General features: G+C 41.1%; 1 protein-coding gene across 7 annotated transcripts in view; it reads left to right on the forward strand.

Moving 5' to 3' along the window:
• Nucleotides 1-18,011, forward strand: part of LOC110527647 (protein MTSS 1) — a 120,901-nt gene that overhangs the window by 18,059 nt on the left and 84,831 nt on the right. For all 7 annotated transcript variants that reach the window (XM_021609059.3, XM_021609060.3, XM_090240579.1 and 4 more), the window contains exons 2-3: nucleotides 1,368-1,429; nucleotides 6,815-6,888. In XM_021609059.3, the coding sequence (XP_021464734.3) occupies nucleotides 1,368-1,429; nucleotides 6,815-6,888 (136 nt within the window). The remainder of the gene's footprint in view (nucleotides 1-1,367; nucleotides 1,430-6,814; nucleotides 6,889-18,011) is intronic.

Raw genomic sequence — 18,011 nt, forward strand, 5'->3', positions numbered from 1 at the left:
CTTGGGAGCAATTTCCAAACGCCTGAAGGTACCACGTTCATCTGTACAAACAATAGTACGCAAGTATAAACACCATGGGACCACGCAGCCGTCATAATGCTCAGGAAGGAGACGCGTTCTGTCTCCTAGGGATGAATGTACTTTGGTGCAAAAAGTGCAAATCAATCCCAGAACAACAGCAAAGGAATTTGTGAAGATGCTGGAGGAAACGGGTACAAAAGTATCTATCCACAGTAAAACCAGTCCTATATTGACATAACCTGAAAGGCCACTCAGCAAGGAAGAAGCCACTGCTTCAAAACCGCCAGACTACGGTTTGCAACTGCACACGGGGACCAAGATCATACTTTTTGGAGAAATGTCCTCTGGTCTGATGAAACAACTTTTTGGCCATAATGACCATCGTTATGTTTGAAGGAAAAAGGGGGAGGCTTGCAAGCCGAAGAACACCATCCCAACCGTGAAGCACGGGTGCTTTGCTGCAGGAGGGACTGGTGCACTTCACAAAATAGATGGCATCATGAGGTAGGCAGATTCTGTTGAAGCAACATCTCAAGACATCAGTCAGGAAGGTAAAGCTTGGTCACACATGGGTCTTCCAATTGGACAATGACCCCAAGCATACTTCCAAAGTTGTTGCAAAATGGCTTAAGGACAACGTCAAGGTATTGGAGTGGCCATCACAAAGCCCTGCCCTGAACATTTTCTATATTTGGGTAGAACTGAAAAGCGTGTGTGAGCAAGGAGGCCTACAAACCTAACTCGGTTACACCAGCTCTGTCAGAAGGAATGGGCCAAAATTCACCCAACTTATTGTGGAAGGCTACCCGAAACGTTTGACCCAAGTTAAAGAATTTAAAGGCAATGCTACCAACTACTAATTGAGTGTATGTAAACGTCTGACCCACTGGGAATATGATGAAATAAATAAAAGCTAAAATAAATCACACTTCTGACATTTCACATTCTTAAAATAAAGTGGTGATCCTAACTGACCTAAAACGGGGCATTTTTACTAGGATTAAATGTCAGGAATTGTGAAACTGAGTTTAAATGTATTTGGCTAAGGTATATGTAAACTTCCGACTTCAACTGTAGTTGTCAAGCGTTCCACAGTGATGGAACAGGATGGAATACAGTAGTTGACTGCTCAAGCCTCCCTGACCCACTCCTTTTCCCAGTAACAGTCAATCTTTCCCACATCCAATTAAAAATGACAGTAAATATGATTGATTTCAATAATCTAAGCAATTCTAATCTCATAGAATGTAATGGTTGCTACTTACATTACATGTTTTTTCTATTGATTCAATAATTTACTGTTGTCCAACTTAAGTAACCACCCGTTGTGTCTGTTTGCTTTTCAGGCTAGTTATCCAGCCTGGGAGGACTTTGTAACCAAAGGAGTTAAGCTGCAATCCCAGCTAAGGTAAGAGCTAACCCTGGCCTCTGCAACCCCTCTCAGTGAATATCCATTTATTAGCTAATAGGATCTGTGTGCATGTGTCAAATAAAAAGACAACAGAATAAGATTTGTATTCCCTGACTTCTTCTTAGACCTATATTATTTTAGTAAGGACTGATGAACACACACACCCAATTAATTTGAGCATTCGCCATAAACAAGTGTGTCAACGGCAGAGATGGGACCAAGTCACAATTTAGCAAGTCTTAAGTAATAATGGGCAAGTTCGAGAGCTCAAGTCAAAAGTTAAGTGTTTTATACCTATTTCAATTCAATTTTTTAATTCGGGTTATATTTTTGGTTTTCCTTTCAATTTGCCTACTAGTACAGTACATTGGCCTACATAATTAACTTTTTGAATCGTCATTACTAATAGAAAGGCCATCCAAATGATTTACAGCTAGTGTTTATAGCGCAGCTACAGTTTGACTGACGCTGTGAAATCTCCAATTAGAATCAAGTGTTTTTTTTTTCTTCCCACCCTGCCTACTACATGCAGGTTGAGAGGTCTGTGGTTGGCTGAGGATAAACATTAATGGAAACACTTGCTTAGAGCACATATCTTAAAGCGACAAGCATTGAAAATATAGGACAATGCTCTATTTTTCCCCTTACCTTTCCGCACTTGCCGGTTCAGCGCCACTAGGCAGAACAGAATTTAACGGTAATTTCCCATATAACCCAATGTGATTTGCTGCTTTGAACAACAGCATTGTCACGAATCAAATCAAAGTTTATTGGTCTCATACACACATTTAACAGATGTTATTGCTGACGTAGCGAAATCCGTGTGTTCCTAGCTCGTGCAGTAATATCTAACAATAGACATCTAAAAGTAAAATAATGGAATTGGGATGTGTGTGTGATATAAACATGGTCAGTATGTGGATAGAATATTTGGTATATCTTTAGAATACTTAGGATAGTGTGTATATACAACACTTAAATAGGATGGCATTGACTAGAATACAGTATATACATATGGAATGAGTTAAACATTAAAGTGAACAGTGTTCCATTATTAGTGACCAGTGACTCTATGTACATAGGGTGCAGGGTTGAGTAACTGGGTGGTAGCCGGAGGGGACTAAGAACCCTTGTGTTGTGGATCAGCATAATAGAAGGGTTTCCTACATTCGCCACCTACGGGTGGCCCGTCAGGAAGTCCAGGACCCAGTTGCACAGGGCGGGGTTCAGACCCAGAGCCCTGAACTTAATGATGAGCTTGGAGGGTAATATGGTGTTGAAGGCTGAGCTGTAGTCAAGGAACAGCATTCTTACATAGCTATTTCTCGTGTCTAGATGGGATAGAGCAGTGCGATTGCGTCATATGTGGATCTATTGGAATAGTATGCAAATTGAAATGGTTTGTCAGGTAAGGTGTTATGATCCTTAAATAGCCTCTCAAAGCACTTCATGATGACAGAAGTGAGTGCTACGGGGTGATAGTTATTTAGTTCCGTTACCTTTCGCTTTCTTGGGTACAGGAGCAATGGTGGACATCTTGAAGCCAGGCTGTATCACATCCGGCCGTGGTTGGGAGTCCCATAGGGTGGCTCACAATTGGCCCAGCATCGTCTGGGTTTGGCATATGTGGGAACTCCTTCAAGGCTTTTGGAAAAGCATTCCAGGTGAAGGCTAGTAATAGGGGTTGCAACCAAATGCATAGCTGGAGCCCTGAGCTGAGAATTGTATTTGGCACATCTTAGGTAACTTATACTTTAGAAGATATTTAGCTGGCAAACATTAGTTGTGCTTTTCAAATGTAACTTGATCAACTCCCTTGTGTTGCTCAACTGTGGATAATCACATCCCGTTTGCTCCATGTGCTCATTCGAAACAAACATATCACATGATTGGCTGGATATACAGTTGAAGTCGGAAGTTTACATACACCTTAGTCAAATACATTTAAACTCAGTTTTTCACAATTCCGGACATTTAATCCTAGTACAAATTCCCTGTCTTCGGTCAGTTAGGATCACCACTTTATTTTAAGAATGTGAAATGTCAGAATAAGTGATTCATTTCAGCATTTATTTCTTTCCCAGTGGGTCAGAAGTTTACATACACTCAATTAGTATTTGGTAGCATTGCCTTAAACAATTTAAACTTCTTGGTGACAGGGGGGCGGTATTGAGTAGCTTGGATGAATACGGTGCCCAGAGTAAACTGCCTGCTACTCTGTCCCAGATGCTAATATATGCATATTATTAGTATTATTGGATAGAAAACACTGAAGTTTCTAAAACTGTTTGAATGATGTCTGAGTATAACAGAACTCATATGGCAGGCGAAAACCTGAGACAAATCCAACCAGGAAGTGGGACATCTGAGGTTTTTAGTTTCATTTAAGTGATTGCCTATCCAATATGCTGTGTCTATGGGGCCAAATTGCACTTCCCAAGGCTTCCAGCAGCTGTCAACAGTCTTTAGAAAGTTGTTTGAGGCTTCTATTGTGGAAGGGTGTCGAATAAGAGCTGTTTCAACAAGTGGACTAGGCTGAGGCCAATCAGTTGTTTACTACACGGGCGCGCTGTTCCTTTTTCCTCTAATGAATACGCTATTGTCCGGTTGGAATATTATTGAAGATTTATTATTTTTCTAAAAACTAAGGATTGATTGTAAACATCGTTTGACATGTTTCTACAAACTGTAATGGAACTCTTTTGACGTCTCGTCTGGATTTTGCGCTCGCGCATTGGGCCTTTGGAATAGTGAACTAAACTCGTGAGCAAAACAGAGGTATTTGGACATAAATATGGACGTAATCGAACAAAACAAACATTTCTTGTGGAAGTCCTGGGAGTGCATTCCGACGAAGATCAGCAAAGGTAAGTGAAGATTTATAATGCCATTTATGACTTTTGTTGACTCCACAATTTAGCGGGTAATTGGATGGCTTGCGGGTTTAGAGGGTTATTGAATATTGTGGTTTTGCCGTAAAGCTTTTTTTGAAATCTGACACAGCGGTTGCATTAAGAACAAGTTTCTTTAATTCTATGTAAAACATGTATCTTTCATCAAAGTTTATGATGAGTATTTCTGTTATTTAATGTGGCTCTGCAATTTCTCTGGATCTTTTGGAGGCATTTCAGAGCATGGCACCAATGTAAACTGTTTTTTGGATATAAATATGAACTTGATCGAACAAAACATACATGTATTGTGTAACATTGAGTCCTGGGAGTGTCATCTGATGAAGATCGTCAAAGGTTAGTGATTCATTTAATCTATATTTCTGCTTTTTGTGACACCTCTCTTTGGTTGGAAAATGGCAGACCTAACATAACATATTCTGCTTTCGCTGAAAAGCCTTTTTGAAATCGGACACTGTGGTTGGATTAACGAGAAGTGTATCTTTAAAATGGTGTAAAATACTTGTATGGTTGAGGAATTTTAATTATGAGATTTGTTGTTTTGAATTTGGCGCCCTGCAATTTCACTGGCTGTTGGCGAGGTGGGATGCTAGCTTCCTGAACGATCCCAGAGAGGTTAACTTGGGTCAAATGTTTCGGGTAGCCTTCCACAAGCTTCCCACAATATGTTGGGTGAATTTTGGCCCATTTCCTCCTGACAGAGCTGGTGTAACTGAGTCAGGTTTGTTGGCCTCCTTATTCGCACATGCTTTTTCAGTTCTGCCCAAACATTTTCTATAAGATTCAGGTCAGGGCTTTGTGATGGCCACTCCAATACCTTGACTTTGTTGTCCTTAAGCCAACTTGCCACAACTTTGGAAGTATGCTTGGGGTCATTGTCCATTTGGAAGACTCATTTTTGACCAAGCTTTAACTTCCTGACTGATGTCTTGATGTTGCTTCAATATATCCACATAGTTTTCCTTTTTCATGTTGCCATCTATTTTGTGAAGTGCACCAGTCCCTCCTGCAGCAAAGCACCCCCACAACATGATACTTATTTCTTGCTGAGCAGCCTTTCAGGTTACGTCTATTGGACTTGTTTTACTGTGAATATAGATACTTTTGTACCCGTTTCCTCCAGCATCTTCACAAGGTCCTTTGCTGTTGTCCTGGGATTGATTTGGGGTGGCAGGGTAGCCTAGTGGTTAGAGCGTTGGACGCGTAACCGAAAGGTTGCAAGTTCATATCCCCGAGCTGACAAGGTACAAATCTGTCGTTCTGCCTCTGAACAGGCAGTTAACCCACTGTTCCTAGGCCGTCATTGAAAATAAGAATTTGTTCTTAACTGACTTGCCTAGTTAAATAAAGGTTAAATAAATTTGACCTTTTTGCACCAAAGTACGTTCATTTCTAGGAGACAGAACGAGTCTCCTTCCTGAGCGGTATGACGGCTGCGTGGTCCCATGGTGTTTATACCTGCGTACTATTGTACAGATGAACGTGGTACCTTCAGGCATTTGGAAATTGCTCCTAAGGATGAACCAGACTTGTGGAGGTTTACATTTATTTTTCTGATGTCTTGTCTGATTTCTTTTGATTTTCCCATGTCAAGCAAAGTGGCACTGAGTTTGAAGGTAGGCCTTGAAATACATCCACAGGTACACCTCCACAGGTACACCTCCAATTGACTCAAATGATGTCAATTAGCCTATCAGAAGCTTCTAAAGCCATGACATCATTTTCTGGAACTTTCCAAGGTGTTTAAAAGGCACAGTCAACTTAGTGTATGTACACTTCTGACCCACTGGAATTGTGGTATGGTGAATTATAAGTGAAATAATCTGTCTGTAAACAGTTGTTGGAAAAATGACTTGTGTCATGCACAAAGTAATGTCCTAACCGACTTGCCAAAACTGTAGTTTGTTAACAAGAAATTGGTGGTTGAAAGATTTGTTTTAATGACTCCAACCTAAGTATGTAAACTTCTGACTTCAACTGTACTTTTTGCGAAAATGAAATAATTGTACAGTATATTTAAAATGATACTGTTGGTATTTCAAAATTCCCCAGTATACTGCCCAAGCCAACCCATTAGGGGAACACATCTCAGTTCAATGTCATGAATGTCTAAATCCAGAAACTGAAATCTGAAGGGCAATAAGAAAATTCAGTAGGTCTAGGACATAATCGTGTAGGGGTTTTCCTAAATGAGATTTGAGTCTTGTGATCGAAACAGTCACCGTCTCCCCAGTAGTGACGGACTTTCTTTGACTCTGATTTAGAAACAATATGCTTAAAAATGTTAGCTGGAATGATTGTAATCAGTATGCTCACGCAAACAGAGTGAACTGATTTCAAGCCGAATGATGCAATAACATATTCTTATCTGAAACCTGTCTAGGGTTTCTTCTAAGGCTGGTTTTATTGTGTACACGAGTGGTTTAAATTGAATGTTTCTCCATTACTTTTTTTTGTTTTTATCTTTCAGGGCAACCGTCATCGTCACAAGCTCTTTCCTGGATGCCTTTCAGAAGGTGGCAGATATGGCGACTGGAACAAGAGGTAAAGGCAAAGATGTGTATCTATTGTTCATCGCTTCTTTAAGCCACAGTAGGTGACATAGACAATTCTAGTTTGTGAAAGGGGAGTCAACTGTTGTCATGTGGCATGAATTGCTCTTTCAATATGGTGCAGAGTAGGTCAGTCGAATTGTATATATTTTTTTGCTCTATGGTGCTTTAATAAGCTACTACTGACTAAGTATTTGTCTGCGGTTCTGTGTACATCTAAGAAGGACACCGGGGCTGTCGGATGAGCAACAGAGGATGGGCCCACTCACTGGCCTACACTTAAAACTGAGAACGCCCATAGGGCAGGAGATCTGAGGATTTGCAGGACTGTTTGGAATTTGTGTGTGTGCCCTTGTTTTCAGCTCATGTGCTTTCAGTTAAGAACATGGCTCTGAAGCACAATACAGTATCGGTGTAGGTTATCTGTTGTGATATTGTGATCAAACTCCCCCCTCTCTCCCTAGCGATCAAGTGACACAATCCATTATTAATGAAATTATCATTGCTGTTATACAACATGTGTAGATGCAAACGTAATAAAAGTGCAGTTGACGTTGGTATTTTGGACACAGTAATTGCAGAATCCCCTCAGATAAAAATATCTCACACATGTGAGAGAAACCTTGATACAACATTTAATTTATTGAGGATAACTGAATCAGTGCAGTCTCACGCATGAGCATTTTTGAAGACAACCTCAGATTGAATAAGCGTTTGAAGTTATAACACAAACACCTGTGTTGTAATTTGTTGCCTCATAAATTAAACCTCTCACTCAGCCAATCTCTGATTTACATCATTTACATTGTAAATTTCCATGTGACCCAGTTCCCTTCATTTGTAAAGGTCTTCCCTCTGGGCAGAATGCCAGTCAACCCGAAGGCCATTATTCATGTGTCTGTTACACAGCATGACAAACAGTGTGATGCCGAGACATACTTTATAACGCAACACTTTGATTTACCATGGAAATGCCTTTATCAGTGGGGCGGTGCACAATTGACCCAGCGTCGTCCGGGTTAGGGATTGGCTGGGGTAGGCAGTCATTGTCAATAAGAATTTGTTCTTAACTGACTTGCCTAGTTAAATTTAAAAAAATCACTGGGCTGTTCTATAAAGGAAAGCACTGCTCCTGTCACTTTGTTTCATGCACAATGGAAATCAAATGATTCAGGGATAGCACTGTTATATTGAGTTCGGTATTTATGTAGATGCCTGCATAAAAGGTAAAACGAAGTCGCGTGTAAAACTGTAACACAGGTAATGCAATGTGACCGTGTCTGGTATCACAGGCGTTGGTGGAGTCCGTTTTTAGTATGCATTTGTATTCTAAAGAGAGGGGTAGCTTATTTAGTGTTATGCACTAAATTTAGTGTTTAGTGTTATGCACTTTATTTTTACTATTTTCTACATTTTAGAATAGTGAAGACATCAAAACTATGAAATAACACACATGGAGTCATGTAGTAACCCAAAAAGTGTTAAACAAATCTAAATGTATTTTAGAGTTTAGTAGCCACCCTTTGCCTTGATGACTGCTTTGCACACTCTTGGCATTCTCTCAACCAGCTTCACCTGGAATAATTTTCCAACAGTCTTGAATAAGTTCCCACATATGCTGAGCGCTTGTTGGCTGCTTTGCCTTCACTCTGCGGTCCAACTAATCCCAAACCATCTCAATTGGGTTGGGGGATTGAGGCCAGGTCATCTGATGCAGCACTCCAATCTCCTTCTTGGTCAAATAACCCTTACACAACCTGGAGGTGTGTTGGGTCATTGTCCTGTTGAAAAGCAAATTATAGTCCCACTAAGCAGAAACCAGATGGGATGATGTATCGCTGCAGAATGCTGTGGTAGCCATGCTGGTTAAGTGTGCCTTGAATTCTAAATAAATCAGACAGTGTTCCCAGCAAAGCACCCCCACACATTAACACCACCTTCTCCATGCTTCACGTTGGGAACCACACATGCGGAGATCATCCGTTCACCTACTCGGGGTCTCACACAGACAATTTGGAGTCTTCTTATTGGTGTCCTTTTTAGTAGTGGTTTCATTGCAGCAATTTGACCATGGAGGCCTGATTTTTCACGCAGTCTCCTCTGAACAGTTGATTTTGAGATGTCTGTTATTTGGGCTGCAATTACTGAGGCTGGTAACTCTAGTGAAATAATCCTCTGTAGCAGACTCTGGGTCTTCCTTCCCTGTGGCATTCCTCCTGAAAGCCAGTTTCATCATAGCGCTTGATGGTTTTTGCAACTGCACTTGAAGAAACTTTTCTTGAAACAAGTTCTTGAAATTTTCCGTATTGAATGACTGTTTCTCTTTGCTTATTTGAACTGTTCTTGGCATAATATGGACTTGGTATTTTGGTATGTATACCACCCCTACCTTGTCACAACACAACTGATTTGGCTCAAACACATTAAGAAATTCCAGAAATGAACTTTGAACAAGGCATATCTATTAATTGAAATGCTTTCCATGTGACTACTTCATGAAGCTGGTTGAGAGAATGCCAGCAGTGTGCGAAGCTGTCAAGGCAAAGGGTGGCTACTTTGAAGATATATTTTGATTTGTTAAACACTTTTTTTTGGTTACGACATGACTCCGTGTGTTATTTCATAGTTTTGATGTCTTCACTTGTATTTCACAATGTAGAAAATAGTAAAAATGTAATCTTAACTGACTTGCCTTAGTTAAATAAAGAACAAATTCTTATTTACAATGACGACCAAACCTGGACGACACTGGGCCAATTGTGCACCGCCCTATGGGACTCCCAATGACTGCCAGATATGATGCTGCCTGGATTCGAACCAGGGACTGCAGTGACACCTCTTGCACTGAGATGCAGTGCCATAGACCGCTGCGTCACTCGGAATGAGTAGGTGTGTCCAAACATTTGACTGGTACTGTACATGTTTGAAATTGTTTTGATAGTGCAATCACTCTGTTTTTGTCTCTCGTTTAACAACATTGGTTACTCAAGCCTATGTACTTATGCATCATGACATTCTTAACAGAGGGTGATGTTTTTCAATCTCACTTTGTGAAAGTACTGCATCACATTGTTACAATGTAGGCTTGTTTTTATCTGACTTTATTTATTTATTTAACCCATATTTTACCAGGTAAGTTGACTGAGAAAGCATTCTCATGTACAGCAACGACCTGGGGAATAGCTATAGGGGGGATGAATGATCCATTTGTAAGCTGGGGATGATTAGGTGGCATGAAGGTAAAATTGGGACTTTAGTCAGGACACCAGGGTTAACACCCCTACTCTTACGTTAAGTGCCATACTATTTTTAGTGTCCACAGTCAGGACACCTGTTTAACGTCCCATCTGAAATACATCACCCTACACAGGGCAATGTCCCCAATCACTGCTCTGGGGCATTGGGATATTTTTTTAGACCAGAGGAAAGAGTGCCTTATACTGGCCCTCCAACACCACTTCCAGCAGCATCTGGTCTCCCGCCCAGGGACTGACCAGGACCAACTTTGCTCCGCTTCAGAAGCAAGCCAGCAGTGGTATGCAGGGTGGTATAACGTATACTCCCCAGTGCCTCATACGTTTAAAAAAAAATAACAATTTGTCTGGAAAAAGGCAGTACGTTGACGTCCAACCTGTTATTCGCAACATGACTTGAGGACTAGGCTATATTTATCACTGGGAACATTTTGACGAAGTGTTTAGAGTTCCTGCGTCTGTTAAATATTCCTGTGACACGTGCTTTCTATAGGCAAACTTGCACTGCCACATGCCCCCTCCCCGCTCCCAGCATTGAGCTCATGGAAATCTGTTTAGAAAAGGGGAAATGTATACATTCTAAACAAAGGGAAGGAGAGGGGGGGAGATGTCTGTGTATCTGAATGGAAGGAGTGTGGTGGGAGCACAGCCCTCGGTCTCCTTAGTGGTGATGACAGCACATGTCCAAACAGTCTTTGATTTCGCTGCACATTTCCCTTTTGAGAGCTACAGGGAAATTTGTTTTGGGTTATTAGGAATTCCCAACCCTGTTTTTAATTTTCTAAGTTGCCAGTCCATTCCTCAGTACTACTCCATCAATAACTAGTATTTTGGCTTCCCCAAGTTTCTATGCTAGGTTTCGACAGTGCGGGCTTCTCGTCTGCGGGTTTAGAATCATTTGTGAAATCTGTTAATGTAAGAGGCTCAATATTATGCTGTTGTCAACAGCATGATCTGACTAATCTGTGGATCCTCATGACTGGTTACCATGAGGATGTCTTTTTACATTTTTATTTTTTTTATAAACGTGTTGTATGAGGCAGACTCTTTTTCTCTAGTGCATCAAAGAAACATCACAAGACTCGCAACAGTGATCCACAAGACAAGGGAGGTTCTGTCAGAGCTACTAATTCAAACCGAATCAGCTGAAAAATGTAGTGATCTACAGTTTTAGACTTGAAGGAGCATAGTATGATTTGAAGTTACTGAAAGAAGGAAAAGCTAAAACATGAAGAGCATTGTTGGATTGTTCTGACCCAAAATAAGTGTATGAATAGAGTTAATAATTGTATGGAGGGCTGTCCCCCAGGATATATTCTACTTTTACCTTAGATGGAATCTTAACTAGTCAAAGCATTGAGACCTGTCTGGAACACAGCACAACACAGTCCAGTGGCCCACCGCCACAGCAGACCGCCGCGAGGAGGGGGCGTCTGAGTAAACTGAGTAGGTGTGAACAGAGCCCCACTCTTGTGCTGAGAGACACTGAGTGCTTTTGTGCAGTGGTGAGATGTGGGCACCAGTTATTCTGGGATGTGTTTAAGGGCGAGACGGAACACTGCTTGGTTTGCCCACCAACCCACACAGAACACCAGACATGTTGCTAATGTGTGAAAGTGCTGGTGAGAATTTGGCATTGGTTGGACAAGGAGGCTACTGGTGAACTACATGGCTTTTACCTTTATTTAACTAGGCAAGTCAGTTAAGAACAAAGTTATTTTCAATGATGGCCTAGGAACAAGGTGTTAACTGCCTTGTTCAGGGCAGAACGACAAATTTTTACCTTGTCAGCTCGGGGATTCAATCTTAGCAACCTTTCGGTTTTTAGTCCTACGCTCCAACCACTAGGCTACCTGCCGCCCTAGTGTGCCACAAAGGTTATCAACAAATTGGGATTCATTTCGTAATACATTTTGTGACGTTGTCCTCCCACTTTGGCTGTGCCAGTTTTATCTCCAGAGTCAAAGGTGTCTAGCTAGGCAGCTACTTATGAACAGAGCAGAAGTTAATTACATGTGTTTTACAAGGTTTCCATTGAATAATGCTCTCCAGCTATACCGGCAGTTGCACCACCAGAGACTTATCAAACTGAAGATGGCTCACAGGGGTGGGGTGGAATAAATGAGGTTGGACCTATGTTTTTTTTTTTTTTTTTTTTTTTTTTTTTTTGTCTGGTCAATTTTTGAATTTGATCCATTTGAAACCACGTTGCATTGGAGTGGTCCAGGAAAAGCTGGGTCATGTTTCTGCAGGCATTGGCCCCATCTGGAGCATGAGCTCACAGCTTGTATTATTGTACTATTGTGGCCTGTGCCTAAACAGCACTGCGTGACGCACGCTAAGAGTCCATTTGGTACAAAAACAACCACAACCATCAAACGCTCGTCCACCATGAGAGGAGGAGGATTTTACAACTGCTCAAGCCTGGCCTCTCAGCGGTGTGCTGTTTTGGCTTAAGTAGCATGCCTCTTTTCAGGTGGTGCAGACGGTTTAGGGCAGTCCATGGAGAGTGGCCATGTGGAGTGAGTTTACTGAGGATGATTCTACTCGGCATGAACTGGAGAGGAAAGCTCACGCACTCCTTTCAAAGGATAGACGGGCAGGCAGGCCGTTCAGGAAACCAGACGAAGTCCATTCAGTGTGAAGTGTGTGGGAGTGTCTGTCGCCTTTTTTGACGGTGCCTCAGGATGGAGCTAAGCTACCAGGAGAGGAAGTTTGTCCCCAAACTGAGTTGGAGAACAATTCTTGACTACAGTGGACATCCCTTCCGCCCATTCCCCTTTCCATTGACTGACCCACATCCCAGCCTGGCCCAGCTGATAATGCTGCGCACTGCTGATCAGCCAGACCACATTACCAGCCTGCCATGCCCTACTGACAAGCCTCTCAATGTCGCAGGAAATGAAATGTTGGCATCCTCATGAGAAATCGCTCAGACGAACCTGGAGAAAAAACAATTATTCAGTTTTTTAGGTATTATACACTCATACGAGTCTGCTCAATCCATGTCGATAGTTAATTACGGTCATACAGATTGATTTGGACAGGGATAGCATTACCTGGAAGGTTGTTGATGTATTTGAGACTTATTTGCGGGCTGAAGAATATCTCAGTTCAAACTGAAGACATTGGTGGAGTGCCCTCCTCCCCCCGTCTTTCATTAAGCAATTAGATGAAGGGTTGCTGTATACCACATTTGCATGGAAGGCTCGATTTCACTGTTGGTGTCAAATAAAACCAATGACATAAAAATAATAATAATATTCTCTTTATAGTAAAAAAGGAACATTTTAAATGTTTTATGTTTATTATAACTTCATAAAACACTACAAACAATTGCAGGACTTAGTCTGTTAAATATGGAAGGAGTAAGTTGTTCCTATTAGGGGAAGTAGTGGTGACTATAATGAGGAAGTTGCATCAGGCCTTTTCCAGAGGCCTATATTCAGCTTGATCTAGTTTTGCACACAGCAGGAGCTTCCACATCCCCTCTTATCTGATGCTGACCTAGCTTATTTTTTTAGCTTGCTAATGTGGTTGCATAGGGTCATTTTCACCGCCCGACGCTTTTGCCCATTTACTGCTTATCACTTACAGTGCCTTGCGAAAGTATTCGGCCTCCTTGAACTTTGCGACCTTTTGCCACATTTCAGACTTCAGTAAAGGGGCTGAATAATTTTGCACGCCCAATTTTTCAGTTTTTGATTTGTTAAAAAAGTTAGAAATATCCAATAAATGTCGTTCCACTTCATGATTGTGTCCCACTTGTTGTTGATTCTTCACAAAAAAATACAGTTTTATATCTTTGTTTGAAGCCTGAAATGTGGCAAAAGGTCGCAAAGTTCAAGGGGGCCGAATACTTTCGCAAGGCACTGTATTAACCATTTATTCACATGACTTTATAGGGCTGGTAATTGCCAGGGACCTCACTATACGATCTCACAATGCTTTGGTGCTGATATGTTTTGTAATTCTCATGATTCTATATGTATTGCGATTTATATACTGCTCACCGTATGTCTGCTGCAGAGGGACAAGAGAAATATGAGAAGTTTTAATCAGTCATGATAATAAAGTAAAGTGCTGAAAACAAATTGACTCATTATTTAGAAATATGGAGAACAAGCTAGGAAGGGAAAATATCGGTACAAATAATATTGCGATATTGTAAAAACGATACATATCGTCCAAAAATAATATCCCAATTTGCAACTTTTTCATCACTTAGTTTACTTTAATACAATATTTCAGATGGTTCAGTTGAAGTCGAAGTTTACATACACTTAGGTTAGTCATTAACTCGTTTCAACCACAAATTTCTTGTTAACAAACCTATAGTTTTGGCAAGTCGGTTAGGACATTACTTTGCATGACACAAGTCATTTTTCCAACAATTGTTTACAGACAGATTATTTCACTTCACCATATCACAATTCCAGTGGGTCAGAAGTGTACATACACTAAGTTGACTGTGCCTTTTAAACAGCTTGGAAAATTCCAGAAAATTGTCATGGCTTTAGAAGTTTCTGATAGGCTAATTGACATCATTTGAGTCAATTGGAGGTGTACCTGTGAATGTATTTCAAGGTCTACCTTCAAACTCAGTGCCTCTTGTAGACCTCCAAGTCTGGTTCCTCCTTGGGAGCAATTTCCAAGTGCCTGAAGGTATCACGTTCATCTGTACAAACAATAGTACGCAAGTATAAACACCATGGGACCACGCTGCCGTCATAATGCTCAGGAAGGAGACGCGTTCTGTCTCCTAGGGATGAATGTACTTTGGTGCAAAAAGGTCAAATCAATCCCAGAACAACAACAAAGGAACTTGTGAAAATGCTAGAGGAAATGGGTACAAAAGTATTTATATCCACAGTAAAATGAGTCCTTTATCAACATAACCTGAAAGGCCGCTTTTTGGAGAAATGTCCTCTGATCTGATTTAACAAAAATAGAACTGTTTGGCTATAATGACCATCGTTAGGAGGAAAAAGGGGGAGGTTTGTAAGCCGAAGAACACCATCCTAACCGTGAAGCACGAGGGTGGCAGCATCATGTTGTGAGGGTGCTTTGCTGCAGGAGGGACTGGTGCACTTCACAAAATAGATGGCATCATGAGGTAGAAAAGTATGTGGATATATTGAAGCAACATCAAGACGTCAGTCAGGAAGTTTAAATCTTGGTCGCAAATGTGTCTTCCAAATGGACAATGTCCCCAAGCATACTTCCAAAGTTGTGGCAAAATGGTTTAAGGAAAACAAAGTCAAGGTATTGGAGTGGCCATCACAAAGCCCTGACCTCAATCCCATAGAACATCTGTGGGCAGAACTGAAAAAGCATGTGCAAGCAAGGAGGCCTAAATACCTGACTTCGTTATACCAGCTCTCTCAGAAGGAATGGGCCAAAATTCACCCAGCTTATTGTGGGAAGCTTGTGGAATGCTACCCAAGTTACACTCTTAGTATTGCCTTTAAATTGTTTATGTAAACTTCTGACCCACTGGAAATGTGATGAAAGAAATAAAACCTAAAATAAATCACTCTACTATTATTCTGACATTTCACATTCTTAAAATAATCCTAACTGACCTAAAACAGGGAATTTTTACTAGGATTAAATGTCAGGAATTGTGAAACTGAGTTTAAATGTATTTGGCTAAGGTGTATGTACAATTCTGACTTCAACTGTATATGCACATAAAATCATTATGTAACCACTCCAATAGGGTGTTAGGTATTACTCTGTTAAAGATATGTTTTTACCGTTTGAAAAATATCTGAAACGCTGAGTGCCGTCAGCTAGGTGGGCAGCCTAGTTAGAATCACAAAGCATACAAAAAACACCTGATAAAGCTAAATTAAGAAAGATAATGTTTCACAAACTTTTGTAGATACTATATGCACTAGAGATGATCACTTTGAAAACATGACAAAATATCAAGATATGTCTATCTTCATAAATTGTTAATATTCAGCTTAAATATTTTTTTTTTATCTTGTTTTAGTTTACACGCTAGATCAATCTATATCAATTGAGATTTAAATTCAAAATTAATTAAGTATAATATTTTTTTTAGATATCTAGCTAGTGGCCAATTGATTCAGTCTCTCTGTCATCTGAGATGTGTCTGTCACAGGTGCTGGACCTGATAATCTCATACTAAATATCCAAATCACTTCCTTGCCACACCTAAGTGTCGTGTCAGGTCAACCTGGTGATGTGTATCCACAATGGCACCCTATTCCTTATCAAATGCACTACCTGTAAACAGCCCTGTGGGCCCTGATCAAAATTTGTGCACTATAATTAATCGGGTGTAGCGTGCCATTTTAGATGTCGACCAGGGGACAGACGAGGAATGTCCGATGGTAGGCAAATAAGTTCACAATTTGTGAGACGCAGAGTATGTGTACGGATGAGCTCCACAACGTGTGGTTCCCACCATGATGCATGGAGGAGGAGGTGTGATGGTGCTTTGCTGATGACGCTGTTTTATTTAGAATTAGCTTACGTTAATTCCATCTTCCATTGAAGATGCCCCCTGAATCGGGATCTACCCATCAAAAATGTTGCTTCAAAGTGACTGTGGCCATGTGCAGTCTCATAGTTTGGTTTTCAATTTACTTTGGTTGCCTTTATCAAAAGGAAACGCATCAGGTCACTTCCAGCCAGGTCACACTTCAAGTTCTTATGGCTGAGTATTTTCCCTATTTATTTAGCTTAGCAGCGGCTGTTATGGCTGGGCGATTATGGTCAAAACATACCACGGAATGGAATAAAATAAAAAAAAGTGGACGGTATTTTGTTATTGAAAAATAAGTTCTACATTTGCTTTGAGTAGTATGTGTGACCCTAGGGTGGCAGCACATACATTCTAAGTCATTTTAATGGGTCTTTCTCCATTCTGATTGTTTTATACTGTTCATTTAAATGTTCTGCATTTCTTGTGCTCATTTGAGATCATTTCCAGTGTGAACACCTGCACGTTAACACCTCATTCCAAAATCATGGGCATTAATATTGAGGTGCTCCCCCGTTTGCTGCTATAACAGCCTCCACTCCTCTGGGAAGGCTTTCCACTAGATTTTGGAACATTGCTGCGAGGACTTGCTTCCATTCAGCCACGAGCATTAGTGAGGTCGGGGACTGATGTTGGTGTTAGGCCTGGGTCGCAGTCGGCGTTCCAATTCATCCCAAACTTGTTAAATGGAGTTGAGGTCAGGGCTCAGCAACCTAGTCAAGTTCTTCCACACCGATCGACAAACCATTTCTGTATGGACCGAACTTTGTGCATTGGGGCATTGTCATAGTGAAACAGAAAAGGACCTTCCCCAAACTGTTGACACAAAGTTGGAAGCACAGAATCGTCTAGAATGTCATCGTATGCTGTTGCGTTAAGATTTTTCTTCACTGGAACTAAGGGGCCTACCCGAACCATGAATAACGGCCCCAGACCATTATTCCTCCTCCGACCCCAGATTTGTCCGTTGGACTGCCAGATGGTGAAGTGTGATTCATCACTCCAGAGAATGCGTTTCCAGTGCTCCAGCGACCAGTAGCGACAAGCTTTCCAACACTCCAGTCGACGCTTGCAACCTTAGGTTTGTCTACAGCTGCTCAGCCATGGATACCCAATTCATGAAGATTCTCAATGAACAGTTCTTTGGCTGACGTTGCTTCTGGAGTCAGTTTGGAACTCTGTACTGAGTGTTGTAACCGAGGAAAGACTATTTTTCCCGTTCTGTGTGCTTGTGTTGCCTGCCACATCGTGGCTGAACAGTTGTTGCTCCTAGACGTTTACACTTCACAGTAACGGCACTTACAGTTGACCGAAACTGCTCTAGCAGGGCAGAAATTTTGACAA

This window comes from Oncorhynchus mykiss, chromosome 7 (genome assembly GCF_057628025.1).
Source record: "Oncorhynchus mykiss isolate SJ-2025 chromosome 7, ASM5762802v1, whole genome shotgun sequence".
NCBI classification, from domain to species: domain Eukaryota; kingdom Metazoa; phylum Chordata; class Actinopteri; order Salmoniformes; family Salmonidae; genus Oncorhynchus; species Oncorhynchus mykiss.